The following is a 23,903-nucleotide window of genomic DNA, read 5'->3' on the forward strand; positions in this document are numbered from 1 at the left end:
GGAATAATCTCTAAAATTAGTGTGAATTACATTGAACTAGTTCTCAGGGATGATCTTTAATTCCTAGAGGGTATATTTAAAGCTTTTTAGTCCCTGAAAATAACCATGATATCGCCAATGGCAATCGTCAATATCATATATATATGGTTGGATAGAATCACAATTTTGCGCGTAATCAAGTATACCCTAAGAGTCCACGGGGAAAATGAAACTCGATAAGTTCCCAGGTGCACTTTCGTGTAATAATCACATCACCAGGGGAGATACAGGAAACTAATAAAAGTCAGTTGATGTGCAACGAAGTGACGTAGCGAGGACACAATTTGGTAAAAAAGTGATTCATTTTACCGTGAAATCGTAAGAATATAATATATGATGATTGAGGACTGAACATATAAGCAGGCAAGGTATTTGTGTATGTTTATCATGCATTTCTTAATTGCTTGACTTATATGTAAAGCCATTTCCGTACGAAATTTCCAACCAGATATCTGGCAGCCGGCCGGCACTAGCGGGACCACTAAAAGCGTAGCTGCCTTGCCGGACGTACGATTCTTTCCCATTTACTCAGAATATCCTGAGTGTTTTCAAAGTTTCAAATGAGACGAGCTAATGTCTGCAGGATCCATGAGAACAAATCCAACACCACCCCTCCCCCCCACCAGATATAAAACAAACGCAGAAAGTTTAAAAGAAACTGGTACAGAGTTCTTTTTCTTTTTTTTTTTTTATTGGCGGACGAACTTGCTATAGAGTGCAAACTCTTTTACAGCCTTAATTGTATAAACGGGAGAAGGTTAACTCGTACTTGCAGGTAGGGAAAGGGACGTTTAAGTGCCCAAGTATGTACGTACGTGTTGGGAGGGTAGATGGCTGAAGTGCACTTAGTCTAATGGATGTAAAGCAATAAAGACACGATACAGGCGAGACATTACCATTCCTTTACTAGTATCAAGCGAAGGGGGAGTTTATGAAATAAACAAGGAACATGCACGAAAATTCGTGTATGAGAAATGAAGTGAATTACAGGCTATGTATGCGTGTGAGTAGCCTGTATCTTTATACGGGGTCACGTTATATATGTATATTCATTTATTCATTATACTTAGCAGCTGTCTCCCGCGTTAGCGAGGTAGCGCAAGAAAACAGACGAAAGAATGGACCAACATGCACATGTATATATATGTAAACGCCTACACACGCACATGTACATACATATACATTTCAACGTATACATGTGTATAGAATTTCTTTTGATGTTCGTCTCTATATAAAATGGGTAGCGTCACAACTGCTACTGTTGTAAACAACGTAACAACCTAGTTCTTCCTCTAAATGAAGGAAAGGAGGAATAGTTAAACCCCATCTCGCGTTTGAGTGTCATCCAAAATGAATTTCAGCTTTAGATCATCCCCACCCCAATGCTGAAGTTAATGATATGCAGAACGGTAATTACAATGATTAACAAATGTTTTGTTGACTTCATTCGTAATCGTACTGTCCACACTCATTAGCGAATCGCGAGACTACTAAAGTTCTTAATGATACCTTAATTATCGTCTGCCCTGAATAATCTATTCAAGACCCACTACCAGGAGGAGAGGAAGAGTCTGTCCTTCAATGCATTTAGTTACATCCAGAAGTCGTTCTCTCGTGATCAGATTTTACTCAATTTCTTCTTCCTGAAGAGCTTATGGCAAATACAGAAAGGAAAATGCGTTGTAGTAAAGGATTAGTCCTCTCTAGGTCTGTCATATATATATATATATATATATATATATATATATATATGTGTGTGTAGAAAATGAGATGACCTAGTAACATCCTCGTGTGCTTATATGTACGTAATGTACACGTACGTGTGCGGTCATGCGAAGATCACATAGCGTGCCAGACATCGGTCGAACACATTCCATCCTGTATGTTGAAGTATGTGGCGCCTCGTCCCAAAAGTCTAGATGATTACCTCTTCCTCGCCTTCTTTATTATCACCAGTAATCTTCCTATGGGAACAAGAACTGCATTTCAAGCGAAATGATAGATTGATGCCGATGATTTTCGTTTTGGCCACATGTATTGCATGGCACACGACATGATCATCCTGGTTAACAGAAGGGAGGAGGAGATTGAGCCACAGAACTCCATCCCAACAGAGTAAATCTAGAATTCAAAATGTCAATGACAGAAATCCACAATTTCGTAACCAATACAAGAAATTTGAACTTTGAATTTATTTTCGTGTATGAAAGGTCTTTGTACGACTAATACCACTATCAGTAAGATAATTATAATCCTTTTGTTTTTGGCCTGATAGAACTGGTTTTTTACAGAGTTTGGTTCCTGCTCTGAAATGTGAACGCAGGATTTTTTTTTCTCCTGAAATCTGAACGCAGGATTTTTTTTCTCCTGAAATCTGAACGCAGGATTTTTTTTCTCCTGAAATCTGAACGCAGGATTTTTTTTCTCCTGAAATCTAAACGCAGGATTTTTTTTCTGAAATCTGAACGCAGAATTTTTTTTTTCTCCTGGAATCTGAATGCAGGATTCTTTTCTCGTGGAATCCGAATGCAGGATTTTTTCTGCTGGGATCTGAATGTAGGATTTTTTTTTCTGCTGGGATCTGAATGTAGGATTTTTTTTTTTTCTGCTGGGATCTGAATGTAGGATTTTTTTTTCTGCTGGGATCTGAATGCAGGATTTTTTTTTCTGCTGGGATCTGAATGCAGGATTTTTTTTTCTGCTGGGATCTGAATGCAGGATTTTTTTTTCTGCTGGGATCTGAATGCAGGATTTTTTTTTCTGCTGGGATCTGAATGCAGGATTTTTTTTTTCTGCTGGGATCTGAATGCAGGATTTTTTTTTTCTGCTGGGATCTGAATGCAGGATTTTTTTTTTCTCCTGGGATCTGAATGCAGGATTTTTTTTTTCTCCTGGGATCTGAATGCAGGAATTTTTTTTTCTCGTGGAATCTGAATGCAGGAAATTTTTTTTCTCGTGAAATCTGAATGCAGGAAATTTTTTTTCTCGTGGAATCTGAATGCAGGAATTTTTTTTTTCTCGTGGAATGTGAATGCAGGAATTTTTTTTTCTCGTGGAATGTGAATGCAGGAATTTTTTTTTCGCCTGGAATGTGAATGCAGGATTTTTTTTTTCGCCTGGAATGTGAATGCAGGATTTTTTTTTTCTCGTGGAATGTGAATGCAGGATTTTTTTTTTCTCGTGGAATGTGAATGCAGGATTTTTTTTTCTCGTGGAATGTGAATGCAGGATTTTTTTTCTCGTGGAATGTGAATGCAGGATTTTTTTTCTCGTGGAATGTGAATGCAGGATTTTTTTTCTCGTGGAATGTGAATGCAGGATTTTTTTTCTCGTGGAATGTGAATGCAGGATTTTTTTCTCGTGGAATCTGAATGGAGGATTTTTTTTTTTCTCCTGGAATCTGAATACAGGATTTTTTTTTCTCGTGGATTCTGAATGCAGGATTTTTTTTCTCGTGGAATCTGAATGCAGATTTTTTTTTCTCCTGGAATCTGAATGCAGGATTTTTTCTCGTGGAATCCGAATGCAGGATTTTTTTGCTGGGATCTGAATGCAGGATTTTTTTTTTGCCGGGATCTAAATGTAGGATTTTTTTTTCTGCTGGGATCCAAATGTAGGATTTTTTTTCTGCTGGGATCCAAATGTAGGATTTTTTTTTCTGCTGGGATCCAAATGTAGGATTTCTTTTCTGCTGGGATCTAAATGTAGGATTTTTTTTCTGCTGGGATCCAAATGTAGGATTTTTTTTTCTGCTGGGATCTGAATGTAGTATTTTTTTTTTTCTGCTGGGATCCAAATGTAGGATTTTTTTTTCTGCTGGGATCCAAATGTAGGATTTTTTTTTCTGCTGGGATCCAAATGTAGGATTTTTTTTTTCTGCTGGGATCCAAATGTAGGATTTTTTTTTTCTGCTGGGATCCAACTGTAGGATTTTTTTTTTCTGCTGGGATCCAAATGTAGGATTTTTTTTTCTGCTGGGATCCAAATGTAGGATTTTTTTTTCTGCTGGGATCCAAATGTAGGATTTTTTTTTCTGCTGGGATCCAAATGTAGGATTTTTTTTCTCCTGGGATCCGAATGTAGGATTTTTTTTTCTCCTGGGATCCGAATGTAGGATTTTTTTTTCTGCTGGGATCCGAATGTAGGATTTTTTTTTCTGCTGGGATCTGAATGTAGGATTTTTTTTTCTGCTGGGATCTGAATGTAGGATTTTTTTTCTGCTGGGATCTGAATGTAGGATTTTTTTTTCTGCTGGGATCTGAATGTAGGATTTTTTTTTCTGCTGGGATCTGAATGTAGGATTTTTTTTTCTGCTGGGATCTGAATGTAGGATTTTTTTTCTGCTGGGATCTGAATGTAGGATTTTTTTTCTGCTGGGATCTGAATGTAGGATTTTTTTTTTCTGCTGGGATCTGAATGTAGGATTTTTTTTTTCTGCTGGGATCTGAATGCAGGATTTTTTTTTCTGCTGGGATCTGAATGCAGGATTTTTTTTTATGCTGGGATCTGAATGCAGGATTTTTTTTTCTCGTGGGATCTGAATGCAGGATTTTTTTTTCTCGTGGGATCTGAATGCAGGATTATTTTTTCTCGTGGGATCTGAATGCAGGATTATTTTTTCTCGTGGGATCTGAATGCAGGATTTTTTTTTTCTCGTAGAATCTGAATGCAGGAATTTTTTTTTCTCGTAGAATCTGAATGCAGGAATTTTTTTTTCTCGTAGAATCTGAATGCAGGAATTTTTTTTTCTCGTAGAATCTGAATGCAGGAATTTTTTTTTCTCGTAGAATCTGAATGCAGGAATTTTTTTTTCTCGTAGAATCTGAATGCAGGAATTTTTTTTTCTCGTAGAATCTGAATGCAGGAATTTTTTTTTCTCGTAGAATCTGAATGCAGGAATTTTTTTTTCTCGTAGAATCTGAATGCAGGATTTTTTTTTCTCGTAGAATCTGAATGCAGGATTTTTTTTTCTCGTAGAATCTGAATGCAGGATTTTTTTTTCTCGTAGAATCTGAATGCAGGATTTTTTTTTTCTCGTAGAATCTGAATGCAGGATTTTTTTTTTCTCGTAGAATCTGAATGCAGGATTTTTTTTTCTCGTAGAATCTGAATGCAGGATTTTTTTTTTCTCGTAGAATCTGAATGCAGGATTTTTTTTTTCTCGTAGAATCTGAATGCAGGATTTTTTTTTTCTCGTAGAATCTGAATGCAGGATTTTTTTTTTCTCGTAGAATCTGAATGCAGGAATTTTTTTTTTCTCGTAGAATCTGAATGCAGGATTTTTTTTCTCGTAGAATCTGAATGCAGGATTTTTTTTCTCGTAGAATCTGAATGCAGGAATTTTTTTTTCTCGTAGAATCTGAATGCAGGAATTTTTTTTTCTCGTAGAATCTGAATGCAGGAATTTTTTTTCTCGTGGGATCTGAATGCAGGAATTTTTTTTCTCGTGGGATCTGAATGCAGGAATTTTTTTTCTCGTGGGATCTGAATGCAGGAATTTTTTTTCTCGTGGGATCTGAATGCAGGAATTTTTTTTTCTCGTGGGATCTGAATGCGGGAATTTTTTTTTCTCGTGCGATCTGAATGCGGGAATTTTTTTTTCTCGTGGGATCTGAATGCAGGATTTTTTTTTTCTCGTGGAATCTGAATGTAGGATTTTTTTTTCTACTGGAATCTGAATGCAGGGTTTTTTTTCTCCTAGAATGTGAAAGCAGGATTTTTATTTTTCACACACGATTTCTGTCTAGACAACTGCACCTCTGTCCTCGACCCACTTCGGCACCGTCATCTCATTATACTCCTTTTAACCCACCCCCTCCTGAATCTTTTTTAACAATCCCGGAATAATTAAGAGCATTAATAAATGCTGTTATTATGAAGCTAATCATTATCATCAAAGATAATGTCGTAAGACCCCCTTCCCCCCCTTTTTTTTTGGTTGAGATATCTGAGGAAAATAAATTCTAAATAAGTCTCTGGAAATTTATACTTTAAGCGAGTGTATTATCCCGCATGTATCATAATTGTTGTATGATTGACCTGAAGTTTAATATATTTGGTTGAAGTTATATTTGGAGTAAAGGCGAGTAAATGCACAAGAGACTTTTCCTTTTAAAGACTTCTAACACGAACTAGAATCTGGACATTTTAAGGGATTCTAGTATGAACTCAAAGGGAAAAATTATTTACATTAATTTTAAAAGTAACTATAAAAGAAGGGTCAAGAGGAAGTAATCAAGTAATCCTAAATTATGAATTGTTGGATTCCACGTAATGCATCAAAGACAATTTGGATTATTCAGACAACAAATGAACATAATTTCTTAGTTTCTAAATCCCTTTTTAGGGGATGTAACACTCCCATCTCCCACCCAGTGATGCTGTAGAGGGAAAATCTAAGCAAATGTAATTTTTTTTTATCTATGATCTGAAATATAAGGAATTCTCATTGGGAGGAATAGCATGAAATTGATAGAAAAATATATTGGGCCACGACTGACTAGAATCGATTGAACTTCTAATAAATGCAAAACACACACACACACACACACACGTTCCTACGGGATATGAGTGGGTTTGTGGATGATACAGAAGCTCGTAACAACAGGTAAATTTTCAGACAAGTGGAATGAACACGCGTCAATCCAAGTTATGCAGCTGACTGTGGGGATAGAGAATAACTTTTATAAGAATATAACATTAGGCGGGTAAGAGTCCTGTTAAAAGTTAACATGGCTGTGTTGGGAGGTAATTCATAATAGATATGTGTCATGTTAAAAGTTAACGTGGTTGGGTGAGTGATAATCTACAACAACCGGATAAGAGTCATGTTAAAAGTTAACATGGCTGGGTAGGTGTTAATCTATATACGAGATAAATTTCTTTCTGAAATAATTGACATGATGAATAACATGAGTTACATAATGATAATCAATGATCAGTTAAGCAAAATAATTTTCTTCAGATTATTTTTTTTAGATATCAGTATTTTCTGTTAGTTATTAATCAATGGACGCTGTTATAATTCATACCTAGTGTTATAGACCACGAAATAAATCCCCCATGTACAGTATTAAACATCACGAAATAAATCCTCACGTACAGTATTACAGACCACGAAAATTATCCATGTCCAGTGTCAGAAACCACGAAATTTTCCATCTAATATACTATAGAATTTCCTATATATTCATAATATTCCGGGACATAATATCCTTCTATATACCCACAACATTCAGATAGAATATCCTCCTATATATCAATAACACTGAGATAGAATATCCTTCAATATTTTCACAACAGCAGGAGTTAGAATATCCTTTTATATATCCACAATATTCGGAGATTATTATATATATATATATATATATATATATATATATATATATATATATATATATATATATATATATCTGGAGTCTCCTAAAGGACTCTAGTGTTTACCAAAAGCCGCTTCTAACGCCAGTCATATGAAAGAGAAGAGCTGCATCTCGGGTTTTAAAAACATTCGTGTTTGTGCCATTTTTCCCCCCACTTCGGACACGGGAGGAAATACGTGGCTCTCTCTCTCTCTCTCTCTCTCCCAGAGGACGGACTATATCTTTCGCCACTTAGAATAATTATTATTATGCTCGATTGCCGTGTTTACCGTATCAGCGAGGTAGCGCCAGGAGACAGACTTAAGAACGGCCTTTTGTCTTTCATTTTCAATCCGCACTAAACGAATATCTATCATCTATGAAAGAAATAGATCTATACCTCCACGGGTGGCATATTTCTTGAAAGGGAAATAAATCGAAAAAAGATTTGAAAAAAAAGGGATCAAAAAGAACTTAATTCCCAGGAAGCAGAAGGCTACCCACAGCCATCACTCATTCTCATTAGCCACAGTCTTGACGGAAGGGTTGACGGAGGAGGTAGAAAAAAAAAAATAGTTTAGAAACTTTTTGTTGAAAGAAAAAGATGAATTATATGACGGTTTGGAAAAAGAAAATAGCGTAATTATATCACATTTCGCCTGCACCCCCCCCCCCCAAAAAAAAGTGATCATTTTTATATCATTATGAATTACTCGTGAGAAGCTGGCTCGTTAATAACGGAGAGAGAGAGAGAGAGAGAGAGAGAGAGAGAGAGAGAGAGAGAGAGAGAGAGAGAGAGAGAGAGAGAGTTTTAAATGCTTAGGATATTTGAATTATATATATATATATATATATATATATATATATATATATATATATATATATATATATATAGACATGGTTCTGTTTTATTAATTCTTTTGATAGAATATCAGAAAGTTTCATAAGTTCTTTTACTATCAGCATGGCTTGTACCTTATATAATATGAATATATTGCGCAATGACTATAATAGAAAAAGTAACTTAATCATATAGTCTGTGATGTGTTGTATAATCAATAATAATTTTTATTCCTAATGATTTTTCTATCTTTTTATGGAGTACAGTTAGAAATGTTAAGTCCATTCGCTTTTGAGCAATTTGGATTTCTGACCTCAGGACATCGCCATGTGCGTAAACCTTAAAGGGATAGGTTAACTTGGCTTGTGTACTGTCTGGGCTTGCGTATATACGCTCTTATTAGGTTGGCGTATTTTTTTTTGGGGGGGATGGGCTTGCGTATTTGTTTTTTGGCTTGCGTATATTTGTTCTTTTTAGGCTTGTGTAAATATGTACTTTTTTGGTTTTTAGAGATGTAATTCTTGGGTTAGCAGAAATATGTGGTCCTTTGAGTTGCGTAAATGTTTTATAAGATAGCGTAAGTACATGGGTGTTAAAGGTGACAGTGTTAGATTATCTAATAATTATCAGTATTCATTGATTCATCTTGGTCAATTATCATTTTGCTCTATAATCAAACTTTAAGAGATCTCGGATAAATTGCTTTTCCATGAATTCGTTGCAGTATGAAAGAGAATTGAATTATATATACTCGTATCTTACCTTGTGTTCAGATAATCCACATTATTTAGCGTTACTTACAACCGAATTAAGCTTAGATATATAATAACCGACATGTAATCATATTCGAATTAATCTCTGTAATGTTCAAAATTTATCATACCCTAATTAATCTCAATTTCTATTTTACTCTCGATTAACGAATCAAATTACGTGAATGAATCTCGGATGTCTTATGTTACTTCATTAATTAATCTTGTTACTCGAATTAATCGATACTATTTATAGTTATCCTAACTATATTGCGTTCTGTTATGATGTATATGTTTTTCTATCCTTGTATGTATGTCAAATACCCCGTAGGAGAGATTCCTGTCAGGTCTTGATTTCATACAGTATGCATCATACATTATGCACACCAATACACTGTAGGATACACTAGTACACTACTTTTCTCCAAAACTAGTGTTATCATTAAGATAAATGTGATCTTTAACTATTCTTTTTTTATATTTTGAAATTTACCGTCACGAAAACTGGGCCATTTTTGTCCTTTGTGTATTTATTAGTTGGAGCTTCTCTCTAACAGGCGTTGCAAATGACCCCTCGTTTCCTATTTTCTTTGATACCTCGTGTCCTGTTTTCTTTGACGTTAGCGGTGAAAATTTATGTGATGAACGCATGCAATTACTACTGCGACTCTGTGTATATCACATTTGTATTAGACAATTGCATGCAGTGCATTGTGAGCCTCCGTGGTGTAGCAGTTAGCGTTGCTGACCATGACGCATTCACGGGCAGCTTAGAGTCGATACAGCATACGTTCGCATCCTTGTGATCTGCAGTCACCCCAGCTGTTCATCCTCCTCCATGATGCCGGTCGATATATTAGTTGGCGTAGGCTAAGGTGTGTGAATATATATATATATATATATATATATATATATATATATATATATATATATATATATATATATATAATATACACATAGTATTCCTGAGTCCTTGAGGAAATGAAACACATGTTCCCAGGTGCACTTTCGTGTACTAATCACATCATCAGGGGAGAGATACAAAAAAGAAATATAACTCTGAAATGGATGAACGAGCAATCCCAATATCATAGAGGCCTTGGGTTCAGAAGCTGAGAAATGATTAAGAAATCCTTCAGTCACCTGAAGTTCTGAAAGGACTGAAGTTTTAACCCTCCCCTCCTCCCCCCTGGAGAAATGATTGAGAAATCTAGAACAAGTTGGCATCGCTTGTGATTGACTTTCAAGACTGTCACACACCAATCATCTCTTCTTGGGGTTTGAGACTCGGGAGACAAAGGGACATTTATATGACTTCATAATTCGCTTTCTTTTATCTTTTTTTTTTTTTTAATATAAGAATCCGGTTAATATGCCACTTGGATTATCTCTTGCTAATTATTCTGAGAGGATATAAGAGGTGTCTAACGAACCATCTTGTGTTTAAAGGTCCAGATAACCTCGAATGTATTTATGAAATTCTAAAGTTCATTGTTTCGTATAATATTTTGATGGTAACGAGACGTTAGAACTGGATAAAACTGAATGATGGTTGACGTTTAATGAGGCTGTTCCAGTTGGCATTTTGCACGAGACGGTTATCGACTAGTGTCCAAAAGGATTTTAAATCTAGTGTTATCAAAAATGCAAACAGCTCCACATGTTTCCGAGATGTGTACAAAGCTGATAAGGAACAGTAAGGAAGTGTTAAAAAAAAAGACTGCTATCAAGTTGTTATTCCCAATAAAATTCCTGTTCATATCGACTTTCTGTTTGATAATGTTTTAGATGAATTCTATTTCAATATTTTTATTCGTTAGTGAATGAATCCATCTTGGATACATGAAAAGATTTCAAATGTTCTGTCAAAATTAACGCCCATATTATCCATCAAACCACAAAATAGCATGACCATCTCGAGTCTTTTTTTTTAAGACCTGGTTCTCAAAATAGAGATGTTAAGCCGAGGGAGACAAGATCGAGAGCTATTTTGCCGGAGGGAAGGTTCCGATTGGCTGGGTTAATGATAGTATAGTCTGATTATCAATCGTGAAGGTGTCATCTGATTGGCCAATCAGGATCTATAGGCACACTTTGGAGAACAATAAGGTGGCCATAGACGACTTCGTAAATGCGTGGCCATTATCTCGTGATTATGGATCTATTTATATATTTGACGTATTTCTCCTTATATCTAACCATGTAAACATTCCTATATAAGCTATCGAGATAGGAAGCCTTATAAAGCAGACCCGGGGAATATAGACATTAGACCAATCTAAGATTTGAATTCAAATATTCTTAAATTCATTTTTCAATATGCTATACATACCTTTTTTTTTTTTTTTTTTTTTTTTCTTGTCACCCGCAGGTTGACAAAATTGAAAATATTCCCTGGTGTGGTAGAGTTTTTGCCCGTCACAACTTTACACATCAAATATTCAGTATGATTTTCAAAGCATAGTTAGTCAGAGAAAGTTATTCTAGTTGCTGGCATATCTATGAGTTAGAACTTGTGTGTATGTATATGTATGCATGTATATGTGTGTGTGTATTCTCTCCCCTTTATCTGAGGAGACAAGACATACATACACATGCCTATATAACGCAAACATCGATAGATACATAAACGCGGAGAGAGAGAGAGAGAGAGAGAGAGAGAGAGAGAGAGAGAGAGAGAGAGAGAGAGAGAGAGAGAGCATTACAGGATCAAATTCCAGGCCTCATGGACATGTGTGCCACATATTTCCCTGGTCGCTATAATATATATGGTGGAAAAAAAAGAGAGCAGACAGCGTTAAACCAACTAATGGGGTCATTTGCAACACTGGCAGGGGCTAATTATAGAACTGTATAGCAAACCCTCTCGCTCGATCATAAGGCTGCCCCTCCCCTTAAAACAAAGGAAAAGTACAACCTATCTCGCTTGCCATCAGACGTCTTCAAGGACTTTGTGGATATATATATATATATATATATATATATATATATATATATATATATATATATATATATATATATATATATGTGTATGTGTATATATATTCAAGCCTCGTTGTTCATATTGGAAAGGAAAGATCAAAGGACAAAAAACGTATGATACATGACAGGGTCATTAAAATCAAGCAAGATGATTGGCTCATATTTCCACAAATTCTAATATGATTTAGTCACAATTATTGGTAAACGTAGGGTGTTCACTTTCATTAGGTTGTGACTATATATATATATATATATATATATATATATATATATATATATATATATATATATATCTGCTGGTTGAGGTGTTTGTGAGTAGACTTTGGTCCTTGATTTCAACTGTTCTTGTGGGTTTAAGAACACTCAATTCCTTAGATTCTCTTTTCGAATATTTTCAAGAAAACAGAGAAAGAGGATGTGATTATTACACGAAAGTGTAACTAGTTGCTAGTATTGTTACTTTTTTATTAACTTTTTCATGTCTTTATGGAATCGTTTCAAATTTAATTTCCACTGTAGTTTAGTGATGGTATTCTTAGCCATGGTAGTACCTCAATCTCTACATAAATCTTCTTTATAATACCACTGGTTTCAAAGTGACAAAAAGCTCTCTCTCGGTTTTTTATTTCAATTTCTTAAGGTTTTTTGTGAGACTTAATATCGGTTTTGGGTAGAAATTTGGACTTTTGGTCAAAGTAGACAAATTTGAATAGGGTAAATAAAAACATTGGTTTGAAGTTTGATGAAAAAAAAATTTATTACCACAAGAAATTCTCTAAATTCAAAGTAAATTCACAATAGATATTTCCTAAACTAATACCCTTATCTACAACATCTTTTTTTCGTATCATTATCCTTGAAGAATAATCTAAATTAATCTATAGCTTCCCCCCCCTAATTGGACTAAATTTTTGGTCATTATCATTCATTTAATTCTCCATCCTTGAGAAGAAAAAAATCATAGGCAATTAACTCGATTTCCCACCTGTCCTAACTTGGGTGGAGGTTTAATCCCAAGTCCAACTTAGCCCAAGACAAATTAGCCTCGTCTAACTTTTCTTGACGCGCATTTGGGCTTATTACAGCGTCACTTAGCGGGCAAACTTGCCCGAACTTAAGATGCTAGACAGACAGCCCAGATCTAAGTACACTTAACAGGTTGATAAATTCATAGTGTTAAATTTTTAGACATTCTACCAATTTGCGTCTGTTTCATAAAAGTGATACTCAATTCTGCTTGATTGAACAATGAAACCAGAGGCTACCAGATAAGCTAAAAGATGACCTCGTTAGAAACCAGTGACCTACAGACCAAGCAAGTCAGGTAAGATAACAGACCACGAGATAAGAGACCATTAAGGTAGATGAGCTAAAGACCACCAATTCTTTAAGTACCTGAATTGAACTCTGACAAGACCAGAGTCTACCAAAACAAAGACCACGGGAACCTAGAGAGCAAAGGCCATTAAAAACAAGACCACCAAAACAAGAGACCACTAAAACGGAAATCAAGAGAGCAAAGACCACTCAAAATGCAGACCGCTGGAACATTGAACACCAGAGACTGTAAAAGCAGAAGCCATAAAAAACAACAATCATGAAATAAGAAAAAAAAAAAAAATCGGGGCACGTCGAAAGAGACCATAAACAGACGCCTTAGAAAAAAAACTACCATACCATAAACCATGTCTGATCCCCTCAACCACCAGGCCATCACATTGAACCCCAAAGGTGAAATGTAGTTTGAAGATAAGGAGGTTAGAATGTTATATATATATATATGACACACGTATATTCGTAAGTATTTGGCATTTTTCTTCGTCAACGTGAGGGTTAGAGAGAAAATGAATTCGACTCCTTAAAATCCCTTTCTTGTCTTTGTTTCAGACAGGAAAGTATAACAAGAAATGAAAAAAATATAAAGAAAGCTTTTTAAGTTTTTAGGATTTCGTGTTTCTGATGTTCCTTTAGCAAATACTGAAAGCTTTTTTTTTTTTTATTTTTTGATCCTTTGGAGATGGATGTAAGTGGGATGGTTTAATAATAGACTATTGTTGGGCATTTCATATTCATCTTTTATCTGACCAGTTTCTCGAGATTTCGTGTATTTATGAAATAGATTCTCTATCTTGGATTTTTTTTCTTTTATTTCATCAATTTCTTTTTCATTCCTCCTTCTCAGCCCATCACAACTTTTTAATTTTTCCTTCACCTATTTCTTTTCATCTTTCATAATCTACCTGTCCCCATTTCATTTCTATCGTCTTTCATTATCTGTCCTCTTTCATTTCCTTTTATCATTGATCTTCTAGCTATATTTTCATTTCTATTTCTCATTTTGTTTCTTCGTTCTATTTCTTTTTTCTCTCATCTTCCATATCTCCTCACTTTATTTTTTTTTTCTTATATTTTCTTCCTTTTTTTCCCCTGACGTTTGAGTGTCCTGGTGGGGGCACCTGCTGGGCCGTAAACACAACACGTGGGGGCCTTCAAACGTTTCCCTTCAACCTGCACTAAAACGTTTGCAGCTCGTTCACGATGTTTCACAGGCTCTTAAAACCCTCGGAACGTTTCTTTTTTTTTTTAACCTACGAGGGAACGGCAGAACGATGTCCCAGGGGGAACGAAATTGTAGTAAATATATATGTACCACAGTCTCTCTCTCTCTCTCTCTCTCTCTCTCTCTCTCTCTCTCTCTTCCCCCCGCCCAACCTTTGTTCTTCACTCGACAATTAGCGTCGCCATAAACATCATCAACGGAGCGCTATTTGTTAGCGAGGATAACTTACTTTTTTTTGGTCCCTTGTACAACATACCTTTGAAGAACCTACCATGTCCTGATGGCTATTTCATGTGATCGTTCTTCGTCCTCCTTTGGTTTAATGCCATCCTTTTTTTTTTCCCCCTCCTTAAAGGCAAGAATTTCGTCCTCCTTTGGTTTAATGCCATCCCTTTTTTTCCCCCTCCTTCAAGGGAAGAATTTCGTCCTCCTTTGATTTAATGCCATCCCTTCCCCCCCCCTCCTTAAAGGCAAGAATATATAAATATATATATATATATATATATATATATATATATATATATATATAACTTTAAGCAAATTTTCGTATATAAATGTAAGATAATCTTATCACACTTGGCTCTAGTTGTGAATAAAGACATTTCGACTTTCAGGCCGAATGATTGGATTCTACTTCCTCAATGATCCTATATATTTTTTTCTAAGTACTGAGGTGTACTTAGAATTGTAACCCATCGTTTCTGCGTATTATCAGCAACAGATTAGTAATATCTTTAAGATTAATAACAGAATTAATGTCTGTCGTTTCGGTAATTTTTCCTTATGTAAGATATGGAAATGCAGGGCTAGTTTTTTTTTTTTTTTTTTTTTTTTTTTTTTTACTTTTCCTGTAACATGCATCATTTTTGAGTACTGGTTTACATGATTTGGTGGGTAAATATTTACAATGGTGGAGGGCTGTATAAACACGGGTGGGTGAACACATCTATAAACTGGTACAAAGTAAACAAAGGGAGGGGGACATGTATATATATATATATATATATATATATATATATATATATATATATATATATATATATATTGATAGTTGCATATAGAGACGGCTACATTAACAAAGGCAACTAGAAAGAGAAGTCATTATCTGCCTCATATTTTGAGATAGTGGCATGGGAGATTTTTATCATCTCCCTTTTTATTTTGCGGTATAAGAGACTCACCTAGTGTTTCCATGGGCAAGAGAGCGAGCCCGAGGACGAAACTGGCGAGGACGAAGTGCGCGAGACAAGGCGAGAGATTTATGGCCCAACTATAGCAGTGGCCTCGAGAGATCATCATCTTCTGCAGAGACTCCGGGGTTCTAGAACGAGACATCTCTTCTTATGCATCTTGTATCACTCGAGAGACAGAGAGATCTTGTGTTCATCGTCGCCAGTCAGTTTCTCTCATTCATGCAGGCGCTGTTCCTCCCAATATACTTCGAATCGTATTCCGAATCATTTTCTTCTTTTTCTGCTGTCTCTCACGTTCTTACTCTCGTTATGGCTTCACATGGTTCGAATCATTGTTCAGGAGCTTCGTTTCACTGGAAAAGAAGAGAATATGAGATATGAGGATGATTGTCATTTCTAATCAGTTTGGGAATGTATGTCGGCATTCATTATGACAATAAGGGATTATATACCTAAAAGGGAACTTTACAAGTCTGAATTTTGATTTAGAGAGAGCTCATGAAATCTCTTCGCTACTTTAGAAAGGAAATGCTGATTTTTCATTGTCTGTCTCTGTCTCTCACGACATAACCACATCGGCAATCATAAACATGAATAATTGCCAAGATGGCCATAACAAGTAGGTTCAGAGACATGTTGGAGGAGACAGTGACAATATAGCCAAAAAGGACCTATTACAGCTGGCTGGATGGCCCAGAAAATTATAGAAAAACCAGGAGAGAAAAAAGGATATAATATATTCATAAAGTCTCTCGTAGTCACGCTACGTATTTTTTTTCATTGAAGTTTATTACGTCATTTGTCTTGTTTCTATATTTGTGTGTGTTCTCTCCTTATCTATATTTGTCATGTATATTTATCTATGCATTTTATTAGTCTTTTGAAGTGATTCATGAGGCCACACACACACACACACACACACACACACACACATATATATATATATATATATATATATTGAATAATATAAGAATATATTCGCCTATTTCATCTATATTTGGTTATGACTCAAAACTTTTGACTTCCCTCAATTATTCGCGCTTCAAATCACGTCATTATTCAAGATGAATAGAATACTAATGAGCCCCAAGATTACACTCCTTGATCAATGATGAATCACTATGATTAATCCTCAACCAGACCCGTTCCGTCCTTGACACAGACCTCATAATCTATTTTTTCTCTAGTCTAAGAACAACAGCTATTGTTTTTTTAATGACCAGACCAAAGATAAAAGCTTCATTGCAAATTCCAAGTCGTAATTTTGATGTTCTTTCTAGTACTTGTTTCTATGGATCTAACGTGAAAAATGTATATCTTTTTTAACATCCTATTTGGGCATTGACTTCCTTCCTAGTCCCCTTTTTCATCCATAGTTTGGCCAAGCCATTCGAATCCCTTATAACCAGGAGAGAATCCTTCTAAAAGTCATCCTTTCCTCGCAAGACTTTTGGCCCGCATCCTTCACGATACCATGTCGACCCCAATGTCCCGGAATACACTCATCAGTGATTGTGTGCCATCTGGCCACGGACGCAGCTGCTCCCGGACCCGATTGCAAGCTCAGCTGTGGCCGCCAACGAAAAGCCAAGACCAGATTGCATGGCTCGTGAAACGGCAGCTGGAATACGTGGAACATTATATATATATGTATATATATATATATATATATATATATATATATATATATATATATATATATATATATATATGAGTGTGTATCATATATATTTTTGTTTGTGTGATCTGGTCTCTCTCTCTCTCTCCCACTACTCTTACAGCGGTCCTAAATCTAGGACGAAAAGATTATCAAATGCTCTCCCATCATAAAGGTCGTTATTCATATTCAATAATTCGGACACATCGCCCTCCTTGTATCAGGCGACGATGGCATTATTGTCAATTCAAGAGGTCAAATGTTGACATATTTTCGTTTAAAAAGACTAGGGGATTCTGTGTGTGTGTGTGTGTGTGTGTATATATATATATATATATATATATATATATATATATGTGTGTGTGTATATATATGAAATAAATCTGACTATATATGTACATGTATGCATGTACGAGAGAGAGAGAGAGAGAGAGAGAGAGAGAGATCAGGTCATGAAGCGACCACCTCCACTTGGGTTACGATTGTTTATATAACTCTTGGGAATTTTTTTTTTCTTTGGATGGGGGAGATGTGTGTTGGGGAGGGGGTGCGGTATTGGTTTCCATTTCAATTTGTCATGTGTTTTTGGCTCTGACTCTGGTTGCCTATTTAATATGCAAGAGAATCGTATTGTTTTGTTCAGCTTTGGTTTTCGTGTACCATGGGATATTTATTCTACGTTGTTATGAATGATTTCGCTTTTGCTTTTTGAAATGAAACGCAGACAGGCGCACAACGTACACACTTACATACACACACAACGCACACAGACATAGACACGCGCGCACACACACATATACATTAGAAGTTAACAGGCATAAAGAAAACACATTATTCTCCTTTATAACCATACAACGTGTAATGCTTTGTCATTATAAACAAAACTCTCGATCTCATCTCTTAAACGACCATGTAAATATTAAGCAATTTCCTTTCATTACAGCCGAAAAAAGACAAAAGTCTTTTCTCCCTATCATCTCATTAAATCCTCCTTTAATTGAGATTAATGACTCGAAGGGGATTCTATTCCTCACCCAAAATCCTCCCCCTGATCATTTGCCAACTCTTTGTCTGCGTTGGCCAGTCTGCCGGATTCCGTCTCGTGCCGTATGCAAATTCATGCGATTGTTCCAAGGGTGAGATTAGATATGGCTGATCTGGCACATGTCCACACTTCGCATTGCAACAATGAATTTACCTTCGTCAGAGGTGGTGTTTACTGCTGATTCACTGATATATATAGTCATGCACACTTGGGTTGGATTTATGAAGTAAAGATGGGAAAAAGATACATAATGGTAACTTCGTCAGAGGTGGTGTTTACTGCTAATTCACTGATGTATATAATCATGCACACTTGGATTGGATTTATAAAGTAAAGATTGGAAAAAGATACATATGGTAATTTGTTACCATTGCTATACTTCATAAGACTTTATTACTATCATCGACAACCTACATGACTTTACCTGTCAACTGTAACTTCATTTCAATTACCTACATAATTACTCCTACACCATCATTACCATCACTATCAAACACCTTTACAATCATGACTATCAAACACCTACACTATCATCACTACCATTATCATTGACTTTCCTCATCTTCACTATCACTCTTGAACAACAGTTTGAGAATCTAATATCAACCATTAAGATTAGGGAGGTAGAACCGATAATAGATATTGACGTTATGGAAGGGAAGAAAAGGCACCATAAAATAACTGTGGGTAAAGAGAATGAAAATAAAAAAAAATAGTAAAGGAAGATAGTGCTAGATTGCGTGAAAATGATAGAATGTTGAAAAGCGATGTACACCCAGATGATAGACATTATGGCCAATAACTTGCCTATACACTATCCATACAACCTGTGTAATAGCTCCCTTTCATACACGTACAGTACGTATGTCATTTGGAAAATAAGGTCAACAACGGGGGGTCATCATACGTCAATAACTGTCAAAAAAGAAATAGAAAAAAAACATAAATATCATTAAGGGTGAGAGGGGTAGTAGCCGCTCTAAGGGTAAAGATAGATATCCCGATGGTCGAGTGAGATACGTGTAATTTAGGAGGGATGGCCTCTTAATTACACGGGTGGGGAGGGGACGGACGGGGGGGGGCAAGAAGGAGCTAACTCGTGACAGGAAAGACAGTTTCTTGACCCAGGTGTATCAGAAACGGAATTGGATTCTCCCTGTGAGAATGTTGGTTACCTAAATGATCAGCATTTGGTAATGAGGGAGGGAGAGAGAATGTGTGATGACCATCTATATATTACGGGGAGAGAGTTTTACACTCTTATTACCCCGTCTCTTAACCTTGTATGTATACACCATGTCTTTACTCCTATGTGTTCATACACACACCCTAGCCTACACCAGGTACCCACGTGTGTTTGTGTATCAGTATTGTGCTGTTCACTCAAATTCAAATGCCCTGGAGGAAAAGCAGAATATTCTGCATATGCAAAATATGGTCGGCACAAAACTTGCAATGCATGCAAGAAGGACACGCTTGAGCGCTCGTAAAGTCAACGTTAAATTCCAAAAATCTTGCTTGAGCGAGACTTCACATATATTGGACAATACCCCATTACTTATGACAGATATTTCTGGGAGAAATATCTCTAATTGGGGCAAAGGAATGAGCGTATGTGAGGGAGGAAAATGATACTAAATGGAGAAAATGAGAAATATCAAGGGGTCATAGACATGAGGTACAACATAGGAATGAAATAGGTAATAGATGGCGATAGATGGTAATAGATGATTAGAAACATCGACGGTCAAACAGTGAAAAATGAAAAATATGATCAATAAGAAAACTCAATTTACCAGCTAGAGGGGTCCAGGGCAAGAATGTGTGTGTGTGTGTGTGTGTGTGTGTGAGAGAGAGAGAGAGAGAGAGAGAGAGAGAGAGAGAGAGAGAGAGAGAGAGAGAGAGAGAGACTCAAGTCACCCCAAGTCATAAAAAGTAAATTTAATTTCTCTCTCTCTCTCTCTCTCTCTCTCTCTCTCTCTCTCTCTCTCTCTCTCTCTCTCTCTCTCTCTCCCCTTGCCTTGGGCCTCTTTAGCTGCAGTACCAACTCTCGCATCATCGGAGCTCGTGTCCAAACTAACATCACATTATAATATACATTAGACAATAGCTATAGCCTCTAAAAAAAAAAAAATCTCCACTCCCACCGAAAACATATTTTCTGTTACGAACTCCTCTGTGGCCTTGCAAACAGGAGCCCTGGAATATCTCATTGTCAATGAAATTCTATGAATATCGCTCCCCAAAAAGAATATTTGACAACGTCGAGTGATAATAACTGTTTTACCAAATGTAACTTCTGCCTTTTTACACATCTCTTGGCCACACGACCCTCAGGGACTATAGCAGTGGGGAGATAGTCCCCAGGAGCCAGCTATTAACTATGGAAATAGCCCAGGGCTATCTAAATAGACCAGATTGTTGTGAGAACTTTACCAGAAAAACAACGTCTGGCAACTCTGCAGTGCAGTTCACATGTAATCCAAGAATTATATGAATTCGTTAATGTGGCACTTGTACGTTATTACAATGAGAACGAGAAAGAGAAAAAAAAATGTATTCATTTATGGTACTTGTTAATCTGAATATTTTTGATCTTTTTAATCCGAATGTCTTATTTTTAACTCTTAATGCTTTGGGTTTTTGTTGATCTGACTATTTTGGTTTTTTAAGTCCAAACATTTTGGATTCAACTCTAGTATTTTGCATTTGTATATTTACAAAATTTCAGGGTTTTAAAGTTTTTTTTTTCTTCCAAAATCTTTTCATCTATTAAGCCTATTTGCGTTTACCAAATTTTTTGTCTTTTTTTGGAACTTGTCGCCAAAGGAGTCCATCACTTCTCTGCTTCTGATTGTGGCACAGACATAGGAACCCTGAAGACCCTTTCTTAAGTATTCTTTTTCATCTTTTCATTTCTTGGAATTCCCTTTGCCTTCTCTCCTCACCTCTGTTCATTACTTTTACGTCGAATTTTGATAAAACTCTCCCTCTCTATCCTCTAAGCTTTTCAGTACAGATTTTTTCTTCTAAATTCCCCTAATTGCTTCTATTCTTCATTCGTTTAGCTTATTTCTCAATTCGTCTTATGGATTCCCTTGGTAATACGCTTTAGATCTCTCTATGAATCTAAGAAATTTGAAAACTTGGCAAAGATTTATTTTTTTTGGAAATCTTTTAATGGAAGTTGATTTTTAATGAGGTTTCCTGTAAGTCATAATACACACTCGTAATCATCCCATTTATAATTCAAGGTTTTATATATATATATATATATATATATATATATATATATATATATATATATATATATATATATATAAATTTATCCGTTTGTCCTTGAGGAATATCCATGATGGACAATGTCTTCACGAGGAAGACTAACGGGGTAGATAGAGTAAGAGACTCTCCCATGACTAACACCCGAATTGAAATATGTCTTTGGCCTAAACCCTTCAACAAGATCACCAACAAGTACATCCAACCTCCTACAACACCTTCACCACCACTATCACCACCACCACCTCTACCATCTCTTTCCTCCCTCCCACCTCCTCTCCTCTGCTCTCTCCACTCTCCTCGACCTCTCTCTCTTTATTCACTCGCCACGCTCTCACTTCTCAGCTTAATTCACGTTTAACATCCTCATTATTCCCCTCTTACTCCCAGTGAAGGGTCGAAGAGGGAGGGAGGGTGGGGGAGGGGGGATGAGGTGAGTGGCTTGGCTTAGGGAGGGAGGGAGTGTGGGTCACGGTGTGGGTGGGGGGAAGGGGAGATTCGCGCACTTTTACCCCCCTCCTACCCCTTCCTCCTCTTGGCTCCACCACATAAACAAAATATAAAACTCTATAGCCTTAACTCGCTTCCTCCTCCCCCCCGCCCCATTTTCTTTCCCTTCCACACCATAATTCCGCACATAGGGACGACACTCGTGGCTTTTTATCCCTGAGAAACGCCGCAATATACCCTGAAAGACCTAAGCGGGGGTGGGTCATGTTAGAGTTAAGCCCTTGGCTCTATGCATGCAAGGAAAGCAAGAAAGAAAGCAAGCAAAGATCTTTTCATTTCTTTTTTTTTCACTGAATGAAGTCCCCCCTACCGTACACGGAGCGTTCTTTCGCCATTCTTCCTTCAGTGAATGCACACATGTTGCAGGAATGAAGGGTTATCATCTGGTCTGTCATTACGTCCGTTTCCGTTCCAAAGGTCAAATATACAATATACAGTCCTCTGTTCTTAACGCTACCTTGCTAACGCGGGAAATGGCGAATAGTTTGAAAGAAATATATATATATATATATATATATATATATATATATATATATATATATATATATATATATATATATATATATATATATAACAAACGTTTTGCCTATAGTTTTAGATTTAGAATTTGTTGTATGACCTGGTGTTGACGTGTGTGTGTGTTTTAAGCTTAGCGTACGAGACCAAAAGTGAGATAATTAACTATATACTCTGTCCAGCTCATCTCTGCTTTGCCCATGTGCTGTTGTGAATACAAGAGAGCGAGTGTGTTGAGTGGTTATCTGATGACCTGATTAAGTGCTTGTTAAACAAGTCTGGGATCACACTCGAGTTCAAGGGTCGGCGTTGCCAATCAAAGGAGTGGGATGGCTTGTAATCCCTAAGGAGATTATTACATTTGGGTCGGTGTCATTGTAGAAATAGTGGACGCAGCAGTCTCTCTCTCTCTCTCTCTCTCTCTCTCTCTCTCTCTCTCTCTCTCTCTCGTGCAGGGGGCGGAGAGGGATACCAAGAACCGAAAATGAGTTAGCCTGACGAAAGCATTTTCAGAGAGAGAGAGAGAGAGAGAGAGAGAGAGAGAGAGAGAGAGAGAGAGAGCCTCGTTGATCAACACGCTCATTGGATAATTTGCAGTCGTTTGCATTCCAGGGAGGAAATACTCCAGCGCATAATTACACTTCTTTAGTTTGCCATTGACGTATTCTGGGAAGTTTTCAATTGTATTTAGGAAACTACTTGTAGATATAAACTACTTGTAGATAGGGTGTGTGTGTGTGTGTGTGTGTGTGTGTGTGCATTTTTTAAGGTGGTCGCGTAGATTAGTTGAATGTGCAGTCAATATGTACATAAGCGCACTACTACACTGTACCTGTGTATATGGCGTATATCGTACACCCAAGGAAACTCATTCCCCGACTTGTACCCTCATACATGGCTGATGTGAGGTGACTCTCAAACCCCCCCCCCCCCTCCTCATTCTCCTGTGGTCTTGCTCCACTTCGATAACTTCCCTCACATATCCACTGTCCCCCTCACTAACACATCCCATTGGCTTAAACCACTTTACCGATCCATTCCTTTAAACCCCCACCTCCCCACACTCTCCCCCAATCCAAAACAAAATTTTACACTTTCATTAAAGATCCCGTCTCAACAACCCCCCCCCTCCTTCAACTTGGTGTCATTGAGTAAATCCCTCCCAATCACC

The 23,903-nt window shown here is 36.7% G+C and overlaps 1 protein-coding gene and 1 long non-coding RNA gene across 4 annotated transcripts in view; one reads left to right on the plus strand and one right to left on the minus strand.

The window, feature by feature from the left end:
• LOC139758026 (nephrin-like) overlaps positions 1-23,903 on the minus strand; it is a 238,177-nt gene that overhangs the window by 173,603 nt on the left and 40,671 nt on the right. For all 3 annotated transcript variants that reach the window (XM_071679033.1, XM_071679032.1, XM_071679031.1), the window contains exon 2: positions 15,714-16,078. In XM_071679033.1, coding sequence (XP_071535134.1) covers positions 15,714-15,867 — 154 coding nt within the window. In that variant the 5' untranslated portion in view covers positions 15,868-16,078. The remainder of the gene's footprint in view (positions 1-15,713; positions 16,079-23,903) is intronic.
• The window catches only part of LOC139758027 (uncharacterized), an 81,623-nt gene that overhangs the window by 12,924 nt on the left and 44,796 nt on the right, over positions 1-23,903 (plus strand). The gene's annotated exons all lie outside the window — the stretch shown is intronic.

The sequence above is a fragment of the Panulirus ornatus genome, chromosome 29 (genome assembly GCF_036320965.1).
Source record: "Panulirus ornatus isolate Po-2019 chromosome 29, ASM3632096v1, whole genome shotgun sequence".
Classification (NCBI taxonomy): Eukaryota; Metazoa; Arthropoda; class Malacostraca; order Decapoda; family Palinuridae; genus Panulirus; species Panulirus ornatus.